The following is a 16,291-nucleotide window of genomic DNA, read 5'->3' as shown; positions in this document are numbered from 1 at the left end:
GGGCATTTATAAAAAGCAAATGTTGCTTAATAGACTTGATTGCCTTTTCTAATAGAATTAAAACATGAGTGGATGAATAGAAAACAGTAGATGCGATATTAAATAAATTTGGATTTTAATGAAGTATTTGATACAACATCTCATAAACCTTACTCAAAATTAATTCAAATGGTTTTAGCTATGAATATTGTAATTGAGATTATGGTCCATTTGACTGATGAATCAAAAACAAAAGCTAACGATAAACAACAATATATTGAATTGAAGTCTATAGGGGGATATTGCAGGAATCTCTGTTAAGTCTGAGCTGCTTTCATGTTTGTCTAAAAGATGATTAAATGGGCATGCAGGGGAGACAACAATCTACAAATACACCTCTACCTCTACCTCGATATAACGCTGTCCTCGAAAGACAAAAAATCTTACCGCGTTATAGGTGAAACAGCGTTATATCGAACTTTATTTGATCTGCTGGAGCACACAGCCCTGCCCCCCCAGAGCGCTGCTTTACCGCGTTATATCCGAATTTGTGTTATATCAAGTGGCATTATATTGGGGTAGAGGTGTTCCTAAAGGGTACAGAAATCGAGAAGAGAGGAATTATTGAGATAGGATGCAGGGAGAAATTAAGAAAGAAATAATGTAGGATGAACATCAGAAAAGGTTCCCTGGGAGATATCAGAGGCTAATGTGTGATGTAAAAGTCTCCCAAATGAAGGGATGGAATCCTACCACAGTGGACGATTCAAACTAGTCTGAACAAAACACTAAAAAATATAGTCATAAACAATCCTACTGTGATTTTTTGGGGATCTCCCACACCAGTGAAAGGTTCTCTCACTGCCTGCTTTATAACTCTGGGTGCCTTAATGCTATGTTGATATGGCTCAGAACCTTGACACCTGTAGCCAGCCTACAGCTGGCTTCCACCAGCCTCATTACTTCTTGCAGGGTGACCTCAACATCCCTTCCAGTCCCAATTTGCCCCAAATCTGTCTACCCTGAGTTCTTTACTACCAGGAACCTGGACTTTTCCCCGCTAGATCGTCATCACTGAAGGAGTGAACACTGTTCACAAGTTTTCAGTTCACTTTGCAACATGCAGTTTGTACAACAGAGATCTGTTTGGGGGGTAAAAATAAGTAAATGGTTTATTTAACAGAAAAACTATACATTCAAAGGTGAAATAGCAAGGAAAATGGACACAGAGAAAATAAACAGAAAGACACAACTTCAGGCTCTACACTTCTGTATTAGAGAAATTGTCTTTTCTAATGCCAGTTATTATTGCCTCTGAACAGTTTCCCAGTGTGCCTGCTAGCCCTAAAATGGGATCCAATGTTCACTGTCTTTGAGACTGTCCTTCAGTTTGAGACATAAAATTTCAGCCAATTGCCTGCTTTGAAAAGGATTTTTGCCCTTTTTTCCTCTCCTGGAAGGATGACTCATGGTTATTCAGAGTGGGGGAAACTTCCCCCTTTTTTAGTTTTCCAAGACTGGGGTTTTCTTTTCAGTGTCAGTGTCTTTACATTAACTGTTAAGGTCCATAATTTGTCTTTTCCTGCATTGTAAAATGCTAGATTCTTGGAGCTAGTCTTGTCGGTTTGGGGAAGCAGCCCCTACTCACCTGGCTGACCACCTCCCTGGTGTGAGGTGGAGCTGAATGTTGCAGCACAAATTGAGCACAGCTTTATATCTACACAAATACATAAATTCACAACCACACTCTGTATACATAACTCATAATAACCATTACTTGACATAGCTGTATACATAATAATGTCGTATACAACCAATTGATTCAACTGCTTCTTCATTGAGGGTTCAGACCCTTATTCTCCCTTTGGTGTGTATGGACCCTGATGTCACACCTACCCTGCCTGGGAGATGGACTGTCTGACCCAATAGGCCTTTAATGTTTGCGACTCTGTACATAGAAACCAAGCTACAACTCCCAGAATCCTCTTATAATTGAAGTTCTCTGCATGGGACTAGCTTCAGTGTAGCAAAGTTATTAATGAACAGAAATTATTATAACTCCTAATTCCTTAAATACAGTGACAGAAAAGAAAAACAAGAATTGAAGGTGAAGTGTCTAGAAAAAATAGTACTGAAGCACAAGAGATTCCTCTTTATAAGGTTGTTGATTCTCCAGAGCGGTTTAAGTCTCCTGCTACTTGACTGGAGTCCATTACAAATTCCTTCAATATAACTATGACAAGTGACAGTCCCAACAGTTGCTTAATATAGAGGGATTTTGTGTTTATTTATTTACCTTTGTTTCAATTTGAGCCCATCAGAGTTCTCCAAGCTCAGTATAAAGTTAAATTCACATAATAAAGGAACTGGTCCCAAAGACATTGCCATCCCAAACTAGCTTCAAACATCCACAGTCCTAAAAATAAGCTCTATCTCAGTAACTCTGCCCCCTGATCAGATAAGCCTGGGAGAACAGGTGAGTCCTACAGCTGGTCCTGTGGGTCACCCGAGCCAGGCTCCAGCAGGACAAGGGGCAAGTGACTTAAGGGAAACTCTGTGAATGGCTCCAGAAATGACATCTTGTTTTTATTTAGTTTTCTTTGAGTCATTAACAGTCAGGCGCCACTCGTGCTGTAACATATCATTATTACAACCGCAAATGTTCTTAGTGTCCAAAAGGAAGATTTATTCCCTTAGCTAGTTAAAAAAAGAAAAAAATCCAATCCACAGAGACCAAAAAGTAACAGAAGAATCCCAGAGAATTAGAGAAATATTAGAACATAACATTTAAACTGGACTTAAAAGGTCTCTCATAAATGAGGGCTCCAGATGTTGACAGAAGAGCTTGTGGTTTACAGAGAATAACCAAGGATCAATGTACAACTCATAGAAATTTCCTCCTGGCCGAGTTTATTGGCAGCTGATGGAAGGCAAGTCTTTCAGATTTGGCTTTTCAGTGGCAGCTAAATTGACTTGCTCTAGTAGCAGATAATTTTAGCTGGTCTTGACAGTAGCAATCATTGCCAGTTTTAAGAATATAGGAACTGCTAAATCGGCTCAGTCTGGGGGTCCATTTCACCCACTATCCCATCTCCAATTGTGGCCAGTAGCAGATGGTTCAGATTTAAGAAACCCCAAAGTAGGCAGTTATGGAATAATTTACTCATAAGGAAAAATTATATTCCAAACTCCCATCAGCTAGATAACTGGCCAGTGTCCTGACACATACGAGTTTGCATTCCTTCCAAATTTCTGGCTTTTTTTGTTTCATTTTAATTCATACTAATGCAACTCTGTATGTTCTCATTATCCAAAATATCGGATCCTGTTTCAAACTAGGCTGAGCTCCTGGCCTCAAGGCTCTCCTGTGGCAGTGAGTTCCACAAGCTAACTGGTGTATACAAAAGTGCTGTTAGTTTCAAATGTGCTACCTTTCAACCTCAGAGCCCGTCTCCTTGTCCTTGTATGATGAAAGCGTGACTAAGAGTTCCTGCTCTGCTCTCTCTACACCGGGCATGATGACACGGACCCCCCCCCCCACCATGCCCTGTTATTCGCCTCCCCGCTCCCGCATGCAGTGCCATTCTCTTCAATCACAGCCTCCTCCCGCCCCTCATCGCCCAGCTCGGGCCCTGGCTGCTGCCGCTGCCCCGGGGGTGGCCAGAGCACTATACAATCGGTCACGACTGTCCCCGCCTTACTGCGCCTCCCTCACTGGGCACGCGCGCGCGACTCCCCACTCGGAGCTTTCAGCGGGGCACATCCCGTGCCTGTCAATCAACGCGGCCCGCCCTATGTGCTGCGTGCCCCTCCCTAGTGCGGCTGCTGGGATTGGCAGAGGGCGCGGGGCGGGACAAGGAGAGGTCCCCGGAGGGGGCGATTGCCGGGTGTGACACTGATGCGTTTCCCTCCCCCCGGAACCTGAGTTGTGCGGGTCTGTTTCCAGACGGAGTTTCAAATCATGACCCTTCCCCCACCCCGCGACGGCGGCTGGCGTCCTGGAGACGGACGGAGGCCGGGAAGGAGCAACGCGCGCTGGGGAGATGCTGAGCCCCGAGCGCCTGTCCCTGCCGGGGCCCGAGTACTTGGGTAAGGGCAGCGGAGGAGAGAGGCTGGGCAGTTTGAGGGCGGGGCTCTGAGCCCGCTGCGGAGCCTGTGCCAGGGGCAGTGAGTGCGGCTGCTCCTACAGCCTCTGCCCCATGTGTCAGGGGAGCTGGCGGGGAATTGGCCTCCCGGGCACAGGCCCCACGGGAACCTCACTGTCGGTGCCTCTAGGCAGGGCTGCCTTTGCCCCTGCGATGGTCTCTAGCCAGGCCTTGCTCAGCCTTGTCTTCAGCGCTTGGTTCCCGGGGGCCTGGCACGGGGGTGCTGGGTGTCAGGAGTGGGCAGTGGGCTGCCAAGGGAGTCTTTGTTCTGGGGTTTTGTTTTGTGGCTTCCTAGTTGGAGGGGCCGAGTTCAGGCGACCTCAGCTGTCAGTCACTCTGTGTTTGGGAAAGTAACCTAATTTCCAGTCTTTCTAGCCTGGAAAGTGAATAAGGAAGTGTTATTTACACCTTCTCATAACACAAGACTTAGGGGTCACCAAATGAAATTAGCAGGCAGCAGGTTTAAAACAAACAAACAAAAGGAAGTATTGCTTCAAACAACATGCAGTCAACCTGTGGCACTCCTTGCCAGAGGCTGTTGTGAAGGCCAAGACTATAACAGGATTCCAAAAAGAACTAGTGAAATTCATGGAGGATAGGTTCATCGATGGCTATTAGCAGGGTTGGGCAGGTGATGATTCTTTTTTTCTAGAAGCTGAGAATAGGTAACAGGGATGGATCACATGATGATTACCTGTTCTGGTCATTCCCTCTGGGGCACTTGGGATTGGCCACTGTCGGAAGATAGGATACTGGATTAGATGGACCTTTGGTCTAACCCAGTATGGCTGTTCTTATGTTATGTTTGTGTTTTTGATATGTATAAATGATGCTACTATCATGAGTAATCCCCCAAAGTTTGTTTGATAGTCACAACTTTCTCTCCAGTTAACCATGATTTTTGTTTTTTTCATACTAGTGTCCTATTTTTTTTGTTTTAATATGTAAGAAATGACCAGTTAAAGGAGACTGTGGTGTTCGCAAGCTGAGTGGAGGTGTAACTGGTATTTTTCTAAAGGTCCATCTTGTTCTCCAAGGCTAGAGTCCCTAACTTGCTCCCTTGTGACTGCTGCCTCCATCCTGGGAAGAGAGCTCCACTGGTGTGGGAGTGGGCGGGTATTTGAAGCATATAGTTTTTTGTGTGTTTTTTTTTAATGGAAGTGGACTCTAGATAACTAGATGGGCGCTCTGTCTCCATTTCTTGAGTGTTCTTTGAAACCAGTGGTGCTCAAGGATCAAATTTTTTTTTATCCATGTACTATATTCACTTTTTGGGTGACAAGATTGAGTAACAGGAGGTTTTATTGCTGGGAAAGAAAAACAGCCAGTTTCTGTTGATATGTCAGGGAAGAGTCAAGAAACATCATGTTGTGGTTCTGGTCATATTTTGTTTGTTTTTAAAAGTATGTACATTTCATAGCCCTTGGGTGTAGCCCTTGGGTTACTGGCAGGATGCTGCTGCAAGCCACAGTTAAGGAAAGTGTGGTCTACCCTTCTCTAAATTCAGTTATTTATTTTCTAGGGTAAATAACAAATGTTTTTTACTGCTTTCATACTATGACAAGGTGGAACATAAAATCCACACAGCCTACTGTATTTCTTTATCTACTCTGCATACAGATTCCCTTCCTTTGCTCATTATTGATTCAGGTGTCTCCACATTGAAGTGGGAGCTGCAAGAGTTGGCAGACATGGCTTGAAAGAAACTTTCATCCACCACTGAAATGAAACTCAGTAACATTGTTCTGTGATTCTCCCTTTGTCAAATATAACAAGAGATTACAAATCTCCCGCAGCAATGCTCTAAGGAACTGCTTTTTCTCTTTCCCCAGGTGTGGGTGTTGGTCCTCTCTAGACTGAGCCTAGTATGGTCTGTGGTACTGCTTAATGTTTCATTGGACTAAAGCGCAAAGGGTTCTGGCACCAGTGTGTTGAATGGAAGTAACTTTGGTAAAAATAAAGTCAATATATAACTTCACTTAATGATTAGAGAGAAGCTGGGATGAGAAGGACAAAAGGAGGTTGGAAAATGTTGCCTAATGTTTGAACCCCTTATGACTTTTACATTCAAAACTCCTTGGCTTGCTGCCCTCAGATGGTTAGAGCTGTTCTGAAGTCAGGGTAACTTGTGTATTAGTAGCTAGTGTGCTTGTTTGTCCAGAGTACAGAGGCTTCGTTTATACAAAAGGGCAAAAATCAGAGTGATTTTGTTTTGACCACTGGACCCATCATCATATTCTCAGCCCTGGCAAGTCACAAGGTAGTGGTCCTTAACATCACCATCTTGCATTTAAAAAAAACAAACTATGCCCCACTTCTAACCACCAGTGTGCCAAACATTCACAAAGTATGGATTGGATTTGATCCCTAGCAGTTCCCAAGGTAGCAACTGCTAAAATTGTATTGAAACTGAACTGAGAGGAAAGTAGGATGGTAATTTTTAGGACTTGAAATCATATCATACTGTCTTGTGAATACCCAAGGCTAGGTAAGAGCATAAAAATTGCCTTATTGGATTGGAGAATCTTGGTCCATCTAGTACAGTATCATGTTTGCAACAGTGGACGGTACCAGATGCTTTTGAGGAAGATACAAGAAACTCTGTGTAGGCAGGTGTGGGATAATCTACATCCCTCTCCCCTGGATGAATCTCTTTTTAACCCCTAATAGTAAGAGATGGACTTAACCCCTGAAATATGACGTTTTATAGCCCTTCCAAACCTTTTTTTTTAGTATTTTTTTTCATAACTCCATGTTCTTGTTACCCATATAATTATCTAGTCCTTCATTGAATCCTGCAAATTTCTTGGCCTCAACAATTTTTTGTGGCTGAGTTTCAAAACTGATAAAGGAAATACTTTTTCACACAACATATAATTAGACTTTGAATGTACCACCTTTTAGTTTGACCGTCCCTTTGCTTTTTGTATTATGCAAGAGGATGAATAGAAGTTCCTGATGTATGTTCTAAACACTATTCATTAGTTTTGTATGCTTTACCTTGTCCTTTCTTATTTGTTTTCTCTCCAAAGTGAATAGCTCCAGTCTTTTCAATCTTTTTTTTCATATGAAATGTTTTCCATGTCCCTAATCGTTCTTGTTGTTAGTCTCTGAACTCCCTCTAAAATGGCAGTAGTGTTTTTGAGCTAGGCTGACCAATACCGAAAACAGTATTTCCAATGAGGCTGCTCCGTTGATTTTATATAAAAATATATTTTCCATAGTAAACACTAAGCCATTCCTTTTGTACCCTAACGTTTTGTGTGTTTTTTGACCACAACTATGCACTGAGCAGAAATTTTTGTCTACAGCAATGCACAGGTCTTTTCCCTGAGTAATTATAGTTAATTTAGAAACCTGTAAGGTGAACGAGTAGCTCTAGTTTTTCTCTCTGATGTATATTACTTGGTATTTATCAACATTTAATTTCTTCTGCTGTTGTATTAGCCCTTCACTTTGCTTGGTTATGTCCTTTTGAAGTTCCTCATGGTCCTCTTTGCAGTTGATGAACCTAAATAATTTTGTCTTCTCCAGATTTTGCCAGCTAACTCCCTTTTCTGGATTTTTAATATCTATAAATTATAGGTTAATAGAGTTTAAAGACAAAAGGGACCATTAGGTCCTCTAACCTGACCTCTTTTATATCACATGCTGTTACAGACCCAACTGGGTGAAATGTAATGGGCCCGGTAATTTGTGTTTGGCTAAAGCATATCTTCCAGAAGGCATCCGATCTTGATTAGAAGACCTCAAGAGTTGGAGAATCTACCACTTCCATTGGTAGTTTGTTTCCGTGATTAAAAATATATGCCTAACTTCTAAGTTAATTTTTGTCTAGCTTCAAGGTTCAGTCACTGGTTCTTGTTGTGTTTTTCTCCACTAAATTAGTTCTTTAGTATTGGATATTTTCTTTCTTTGAAGGCGTTCATACACTGTAATCAAGTCACCTCTCAGTCTTCTTTCTGACTGACCTCTTTAAGTCTCTCACGTAAGGCATCTTTTGTATCCCTCAGATAATTTTTGTGGCTCTTCTGCACCATCTCCAATTTTTGAACATCTTTTTTAAGATGTTGACACCAGAACTGTAAACGGTATTCTAGTTATGGTCTCACAGGTGCCATATAAAGGGGTAAAATCACTCCCTACTCGGCACTCTCCTGTTTATACAACCAATTATCTCTTTAGCCCTTTATACCATAGCATTGCACAGAGCACACGTTGAGTTTCTTGTTCACTATGACCCCTAAATCCTATTCACATAATGCTTTCCAGATATAGCCACCCATTCTGTAGATATGACTTGCATATCTTATTCCTAGATGTCTATCTTTGCCTTTGACTGCATTAAAACGCATTTTGTTTGAATGGGCCCAGTTTTCTGTCTTCTTCATTATTTGTCACTCTGCCAGCCAGTCTTTATGTCATCTGCAAATTTTATCAGCGGTGATTTTAAATTTACTTCCAGATTGTTGATGAAAATGTTGAGTAGCACTGGGCCTAGTACCAATCCTTGCAGAATCTGATTAGAAGCACTTCCATTCAATGATGATTCCCCATTCTTTTGAGATCTATTTGCTATCCAGTTCTTAACCCATTTAATATGTGCTCTATTTACATTGTGTAGTTGTAATTATTTAATCAGAAAAGTATGTTACTAAGTCAAATGCCCTACAAAAGTCTAAATAATATTTCTGCGCAGTTACTTTTATCAACCAAATTTGTAATCTCCTCAAATAATAAGTCTTGTTTGAAAAGATCTGTTTTGCATAACATCATTTTGACTTGCATTAATTATATTTCTAACCTTTAATTCTTTATCAGTTGAATCCAATATCAGCTTTTCCATTATTTTGCATGGGTTTGATGTCAGGGTAAAATATTTATAGTTGACCCAGGCCTTATCTTACTGAATTTGTCCAAATATATTAGCATTTGTATTTAGCTCTGTTAACCTAATTTACAAGGTAGTGTGCCCCCCACTCAAAAACAAGTCTTTAATTCCTTGGTTTAACTATATGTTATTGGCACTCGAGGACCAAATATGGCTGGCCCAGGACTTGGGTTCAATATAGCTTTCAGTACTTAGTTATTTCAGTCCTATTGGCTGTGCACTTAAGCATAGATAGATGTGTTTCTCAGGTAGCATACCTTACCATACCTCAATTGTGTGCCATAAATTGTTTGGTAGTTTTGGGTTTTTTTTTTGTTTTTGTTTTTTTGGAGGGGGGGATCTTCTGATATAGCTCTCCTTTCTTTCAAAGATTTAATGCTGAAGGAGAACCCTCTCTTCAGCCAAAAAGATATGGATGTAGCTCCTACAACCTGTGTCCATCATCTGGAGGGATTCACTAGCACAGGGGTAGTCAGTTATTTTTGTTAAGGTCCAAATTTCTTGGTCAAGGTCCAGATTCCAGAGAAGAAAATAAAAAGTAAAGAAAAATATTTCAGGGTCTGTTCAAAAGTGTCTGGCAGTCTGGATTTGCCTTGTGGCCTGCCTATTGATTACCCCTGCACTAGAGTGATGTGTGGTGCTTCCTCTCTTTAGGGTATTCACATGTTATCTCTGCAGCATTTGGAGCCTCCTCAGGTCTAGGAGGAAGTGGCTGAACACTGATTCCTGCTCACGTGGAAGCTCATTGTGCCCTGAAGCCAGTTTGCTGGTTGGTCAGTTTGCTTTTGTCTCATTTCAACATTTTCAATCTAAGCCCTTCTGGAGGGGATTTATAATTCTACTCCAAAGAGGTGTTCTAAGATGAAACTTGAATAATGGATTTTTTAAAGAGTTAGCAGGCTTTAATTTTTTTAATGAGCTAGTGATTGTTGGACAAGTATAGTCAAGAAAATTAATAATAGTTTCAAGACACTAAATAACTAGTTTTTACATTAAAAATGGGGAGGTAGGAGGGAAGGTGTAAGAATAGGGTTTACCATATTTGAACTTTCAAAAAAGAAGACTCTCCATGGGGCCAGGATAGCCCTGCCCCCTATCCACTCTCTACCACTTCCTGACCCGACTGCCCACCACAGAATCCCCAACCTATCCAACCCCTGTGCTCCTTGTCCCCTTATCTTTTCCTCCGGGACTTTTTCCCCTAACTGCCCCCTGGGACCGCACCCCCTATATAAGTCTCCCTTTTCCTTTTCAGTGACTTCCCCCTCCTGAGACCCCCACCCTAACTGCCCCCCAGGGCCCTACCCCCTACCTGTCCCCTGACTGCCCCAACTCCAATCCACACCCCCGCCCCTGAGAGCCCCCCCAGGGACCTCCAACCCCCCCGCTCCCTGTCCTCTGACTGCCCCCTGGGATCCTCTGCCCCTTCTCCAACCCCCCCAGCCATCTTACTGTGCCGCTCAGACCAGCGTGTCTGGCTCCATACAGAGTCAGACATGCTGCCCGCTCCCCCGTGGAGTGCACAGCCCCCTCCCCCCGAGCTCTGCCAGTGCGGCGCACTGAAGCTGCAGGGGAGGGAGAAGCAGGGGAGGGGCTCTGCCTGCTGGAGGCCCCAAGCGGCTGAATCCGGTCCAGCCGCTCTGTCAGCCGTGCTGCACTCTGCATTGGGAGGGAAATCCCAGACCTTTTTAGATTTTTACAGTCCTCCCAGATGGCTATTTAAAACCCCCAAATCTGGACATGTCCAGGATAATCCGGACGTATGGTAACACTATGTAAGAATCAATACTTATCCCTTTAAGAGGCACTTGAAAATGAATGATTACTTAAAAACCCCCCACAATTATTCTGAAATTACCAAATATGCTTTTCACAGAAGCTATTGATGAGTTTTGTTTGCCTAGTATAAGTAAATAACGCTATGGAAAGCACCTTTGAGCCTTTTTCTTTTTTTTTACATTGACCTAGCTGTGTAAAAGCCTGATTCTTTAGAGGAGATAACCTTTCTCCATCCCTATTGTGTGTTTCAGGGTTTTGTTAATACCATTATCTGGTTGTGAGATTACAGGTAGTTGTGATTTAAAAACAAACAAGATTAGGTTTCTCTAATCTCATTCAGTAGTCTATGTTGCTCCAGGAAGTCCTATCAGGTGTTCTTTGACGAGAATCTGAGATCAACCTGCTCTCTGCTTTTTTCTCATCTGGGATAGGCAAGCTGCCTTTAAGCCCCCACTGCAAACAAATGTCTGACAGGTCAAATGAGTGTCCAGTGCAGCATTATATGCTATGTCTTTTTGGTGTCTTAATGTTTTTTCATATTGAAGATTATTCTGTGATGTCCATCCCGTGCAAAGAGCAGTACAGTTTAAATGTATATTCTAAACAGGGCCGCTCAGAGGATTCAGGGGGCCTGGGGCAAAGCAATTTCAGGGGCCCCTTCCATTAAAAAAAAGTTGCAATACTATAGAATACTATATTTTCTGGGGGACCCTGCAGGACCCGGGGCAAATTGCCCTACTTGCCCCCCTCTCTGTGCGTCCCTGATTCTAAAGAGAAGTATCGCTGCTCAGAGTTAAATAGCAAGTAACAAACAGAAATTAGGCATTTGAAAGAAAGAAAAGTGATTTGAAATAAAGAGTATTCAGTAAAAACAGCAAGGAGTATTTAGACAGTTCCAGGAGCTGCAGATGTTAAGGCTCTTGCTTCAGTGATGGTGATATTGTGTAGAGGAGCAGAGGAGTCCAGAGCTCAATTAATGCGGATGGGTTTAAACTAGGAAGATGAGGCTTTCGTTTAAGTGCATGTGAGTCTGTGATGAATCTTATAACAAGTAGGACATTTTAAAAACTGGATTCTGCAGTCAGTGAGAAGCAATTTGAAGTTGTGGATGAGGTCCTTTGGGTGTAGTTAACATTCTGTGACATTCTGTAGGGCTGACACTCTGGGAAACCACAGAGGGGAGGTAACTATAGTCTGAATAAGTCCCTTCCAACCCTGACTTTTACGGTTCTGTGACTGATCGTTGTTTAATATTCTTTGTTTATAGCTGATAAAGCATATCTCAAAGTCTGAGGAAGATGATTAGACATTTAGAATATTGTCCATGGCAGCTTCAAACTGTAGTGGAAGGCACTCTTCTATTATAAAAGAGATTTAATGGATTATAGCACTTTGTGATATATATCCATTTTCCCACCCCCAAAGCTCTTTCCCTTCACCCTTAGCCAACTGCAGGCATATGAGAACATGAACCCTGTGCCAGGGAGAATCTGCACCTTGTAAAACATGGCCCAGTTTAGTGCTAGACACACAGACCTCTAATGACAAAGCAGCAGTGAGAAAAGAGAACCAAGAAGTGATGAGGAGCGAGAATCTTTCTACTCTTGGCATCCAGAGAGCTGCCAGACTCTTGCAGTACTGAAACACTTTTTTCAGGGGGAAACTGCAGTTATGTGGAGTGTTTTCTGACAGCCAGGGCCCCACATTCCTTCTACACAGTCTTTGAAGTATTTGGTTGGGGGATGTAGACATAATTATTTTCTTTAACGGAAATATTTAGTTAATTATATTTGTGTTACAGAATCAACTAGACACCTCAAACGAGATTGGGACCAATTATACTATTCATGGTATAAACGCATAATAAAAGATGGTTCCTGCCTGGAAGAGCTCACATTCTATATAGAAAAGAAAGGAAATATTATCCCCATTTTATAGATAGGGAGCTGAAATGCAGAGTACGTGACTTGCCCAACGTTACATAGGAAGTCTGTGATGAAGTTAGGAATTGAATCTGGATCTCTTGAGTCCCAGTCCAATGCTTTAATCACAAAGCCATCTTTCATCTCAGAGCTGTGGTTGTATTACTGGAACCACCATCCCAGCTGGAAAGGTTTGAAGAGAACCTTAAATATAGCTGCTACCATAAGGTCAGGGTAAGTGGATGGAAATAGTTCCTTGTTTTCAGAATGAGAAAGAGATGTTTGCATTTCAGTGGGCAGTTCTTTCCCTATGCCTGCCCTATCTTCTTACTCATCCTCTTTGTGTACAGAAATATGGGAGTCTGGAGAGTAATGGAGCTCTTGCATTACAATTTGAATCTGAATAGATAGGAGACAGGCACACTTGAAATTTGTTATTAGAACACAGTTCTCTATAACAGTGTGGTAGCAAACGCCACACAGGAAGCAGAAATAACAGCCAAATAGATGTTCCTCAACTTAGAGCATGTGAACATCAATGTGACTATCATGCTTGTGTGTGTTAAATACGTGAATGACAATAAGAGGAATCTTTCTGTCTTCTTGTTAAAGTAAAACAAGAAATCTTCCTCTGAGAAGGTAAGCCCAATTTGGTGTTCTTCCCATGTTCTAGTTATGCTGTTACAAGTCTGATGTCTGGCTTTTTTGCTTCCTGCACCACTGCTAGAATTCTGGTGCAGGCCAAGCCAAAAGAACCTGACTCTGGAATTACTCTGCTTTGTTACATAACTATTTAGCTTACTTTATTTCTAAGGCTCTCATCATCTTAGTTCTGCCTCTGCTTTTCAAATCCTGTCACTGTGCAACATTGTAAAAAGAAAAATACCATCCCAACTTTTAATTCAGTGAATTTGGCGTTACCTCTCTCTAGGGACCAATGCTTGAGAGGGAATTTCCTGTTAAAGGACCACGGTCACCTTAAAATTCACGTTTGTATGAAAATTATTTACTTTCCATTGCTACTTCCAAAATTTAAGGTTACTATAAATGAAAGAGGTTAAAAGGAAAATATTTCTGTTTTTCAACCCATTTGTTTATACCTTTTACTGCACTTCGTTTAGAGTCCGTTGTTCTGTTTCCTTTGCGTGATCAGTGACTTTCCCTTTTTGTACTGGATTTCCACACAGCAATGTGGAAGGAATTTTTTTAAAATAAGAAAATGTAATTGGCTAAATTTTATGATGACTGTGTCTCTTTTAAAAATAAACCACCCCAAGCTAGTTAATGTAGAAAGCTGGATGGTAATTTTGTCTGATTGTATGAATGAGCATCATTAATGAGGCAGTTCAGTACTCTACATTAATCAGCAGTACAAATCAGAGTGAGTATTATCTGTGATTGTAAAAGTGAGGGGCTGGATAGCATGGAGTCGCCAATGTCAATTAATAATGCAGGCAGGCTTTCTGCAAGTTTAAACCACTACTTTTCCAATGCATGCCAAACTGTACCTGCTGCCTGTATCCACCTCTGACCCCTCGCAGTCCTTGCTCTTTTGTGGAAAACTGTCAGTTTGTCAAATCACGCACTGGCTTTGCCATGTAGACAGATATTTTTCAGGGTCTAGTTTGAGATGTTAAAACTTGTGTGATGTACAAGTGATCTCGGATCTCTAGGGCTCAACAGTGGATGCATTAATCCATTGTACTAGTAAGCCTCCCCTCCAGTTTATTCTTCTGGCAGGTATTTAAGTGCATGGTCTTCACAATGTGCTGCTTCCTAAGGGAATGGACTAATACTGATCATACTTTGACATAGCAGTGCACTTGAGGAGTCTCATCCCTGCCAGCTGCTGTGCTATTGTCACATCAGAGGTGTGATACCTGTTGGAGAGCATTAGACACTAAACTAAGAAGACGAAGAGGCCAATCTGGGTGCAGGTTTGGAATAGAGTATAATTGCTGTACTGTAATCATTATGCTGTCTTATTGTAAGAGTGTTTGTTCTCAGTAGTTTCTCAAGACCAAGAAATGTTTTGATTCTTAATTTAGACTGTTTGTCCCAAGTGGTTTTGAAATCGTAAGTGTTAAAAATATTTCACTGTTGGATTGTGTAGCCTTTCAGTACTCTCCCTGAGCAGCCCAGCACATGCCGGGCATTGTAACGTTATCTGTGCTATGACCCCTTGTACTGACACATTGTGCCACATGGTAGGGGAACTTTGTTCCTTAACAGTAAATGATAGTTACTATTAATAAAGAAATTACTCTGTCAAAAAAAATCATTGCTGGGCTCGAGTGGTGCGAGCGGTGTGGACAGTGGTTATGCTTTTGGTTTAAGGCATGTCCTGTTTTGTTTAGGCTGCTCTGCAGAGCGATGTTTAAAAGTGATTAAAAGAATATCTTGGAATGATCTACTGATGTTGAAAAACTACAGAGACAAACTCAGTGGATAAAATGGATAGTTAAAAATCAAACACAAAAAAGTCCCAGCTTTTTGTATTTAAGATTGGATGTTTTTATGTCAATTACAAACATTATTTTTTAAATAGACCTATTTAAAATTACATTTGAAAATAAACTATGTTCAGGTCTAAACTTACTATAAACAATTAAATTAAATACAAAACTATAAGGAGCACGTTTGCCCAATTTTAAAGAATGTCAAACCATTGAAATGGTGGAAGTTACTGGATAGTTTGTAGAAGTGCTAAACAAGTTTTTGACAGAAGTAGCCTATTATGCAGGTGGAGAAGGAAAAAAATTTCATTTCTTCAGGTGACTAGTTCGTTAAAAGTGAAGAAACCAATTGTGAGTTGAAAAAGCAGAAGTTTGTATTGTATTCTTTGCTTTCTCCTTCTAGTTTATGAAGAAAACAGGCATGAAAGGCTGAGATCTACTAGTTCTAAAATCTTGAAAGACATGGTGACCAGAAATAATCAGCTCAATTCACTAACTATACTATACTGTAAATCAGTGGTTCTAACCTTTGCTGCAGCCTGCCACCCCTTTGGTTCTCAAAATGTTCTTGCATCCGTTGTAAAAAATCGTTGAAGTAGGTCAATTCTTTCAACCTAGATATATCATAACTATAGAATGAAAGAGAGAATTATATATTTATTTTTATTTTGCAGTTAAAATTTAACACAATAATGGTTAAAAAATGTATAATGTTAATAAATATGAGTGATGAAACAAAGTAGTTGTACTTACGTGCCTGTTCCTTAATTGTGTTTTCGATTATTTACCTTCTAAAAAAAAATCTGGGATGTCCTCGCACACCCTAGAAAGGGCATCTTACACTGCCAGTGAGTGTGCGCACCCCAGGTTAAGAACTACTGCTATAAATAAATAAATCAGTTAATTTTAAATGCAAAATGTGTGATAAACTTTTTCTTCTGTATTCAGCATTTTAAGGTGGTTTTATTTAATAAAAAAAACATTAAAATGCTGGTTTTGTACACTTTCATTCTATTTGAATTTCCATCCAAATAGAGTTTAACATAAATCACAAGTAAAAAACTAATAATCATCTAGAAAATAAGAAATGCACCAGTCACCATTTTCTAACATAACACA

At 41.0% G+C, this 16,291-nt stretch overlaps 1 protein-coding gene across 3 annotated transcripts in view; it reads left to right on the top strand.

The window, feature by feature from the left end:
* The first annotated feature begins 3,911 nt into the window (after positions 1-3,911).
* Positions 3,912-16,291, top strand: part of C4H11orf49 (chromosome 4 C11orf49 homolog) — a 155,329-nt gene continuing 142,949 nt past the window's right edge. For 2 of the 3 annotated variants that reach the window (XR_004000039.1, XM_030559899.1), the window contains exon 1: positions 3,936-4,068. Coding sequence is in view for 2 of the 3 variants with exons in the window: in XM_030559899.1 (XP_030415759.1) it covers positions 4,023-4,068 (46 nt within the window). In the remaining variant the exon portion in view is untranslated. Of the gene's footprint in view, positions 4,069-16,291 lie in introns of all 3 variants that reach the window. The other variant, XM_030559900.1, reaches the window with a different exon arrangement.

The sequence above is a fragment of the Gopherus evgoodei genome, chromosome 4 (genome assembly GCF_007399415.2).
Source record: "Gopherus evgoodei ecotype Sinaloan lineage chromosome 4, rGopEvg1_v1.p, whole genome shotgun sequence".
In the NCBI taxonomy this organism is placed as follows: Eukaryota; Metazoa; Chordata; order Testudines; family Testudinidae; genus Gopherus; species Gopherus evgoodei.
This window is presented reverse-complemented; position numbering and strand designations above follow the sequence as displayed.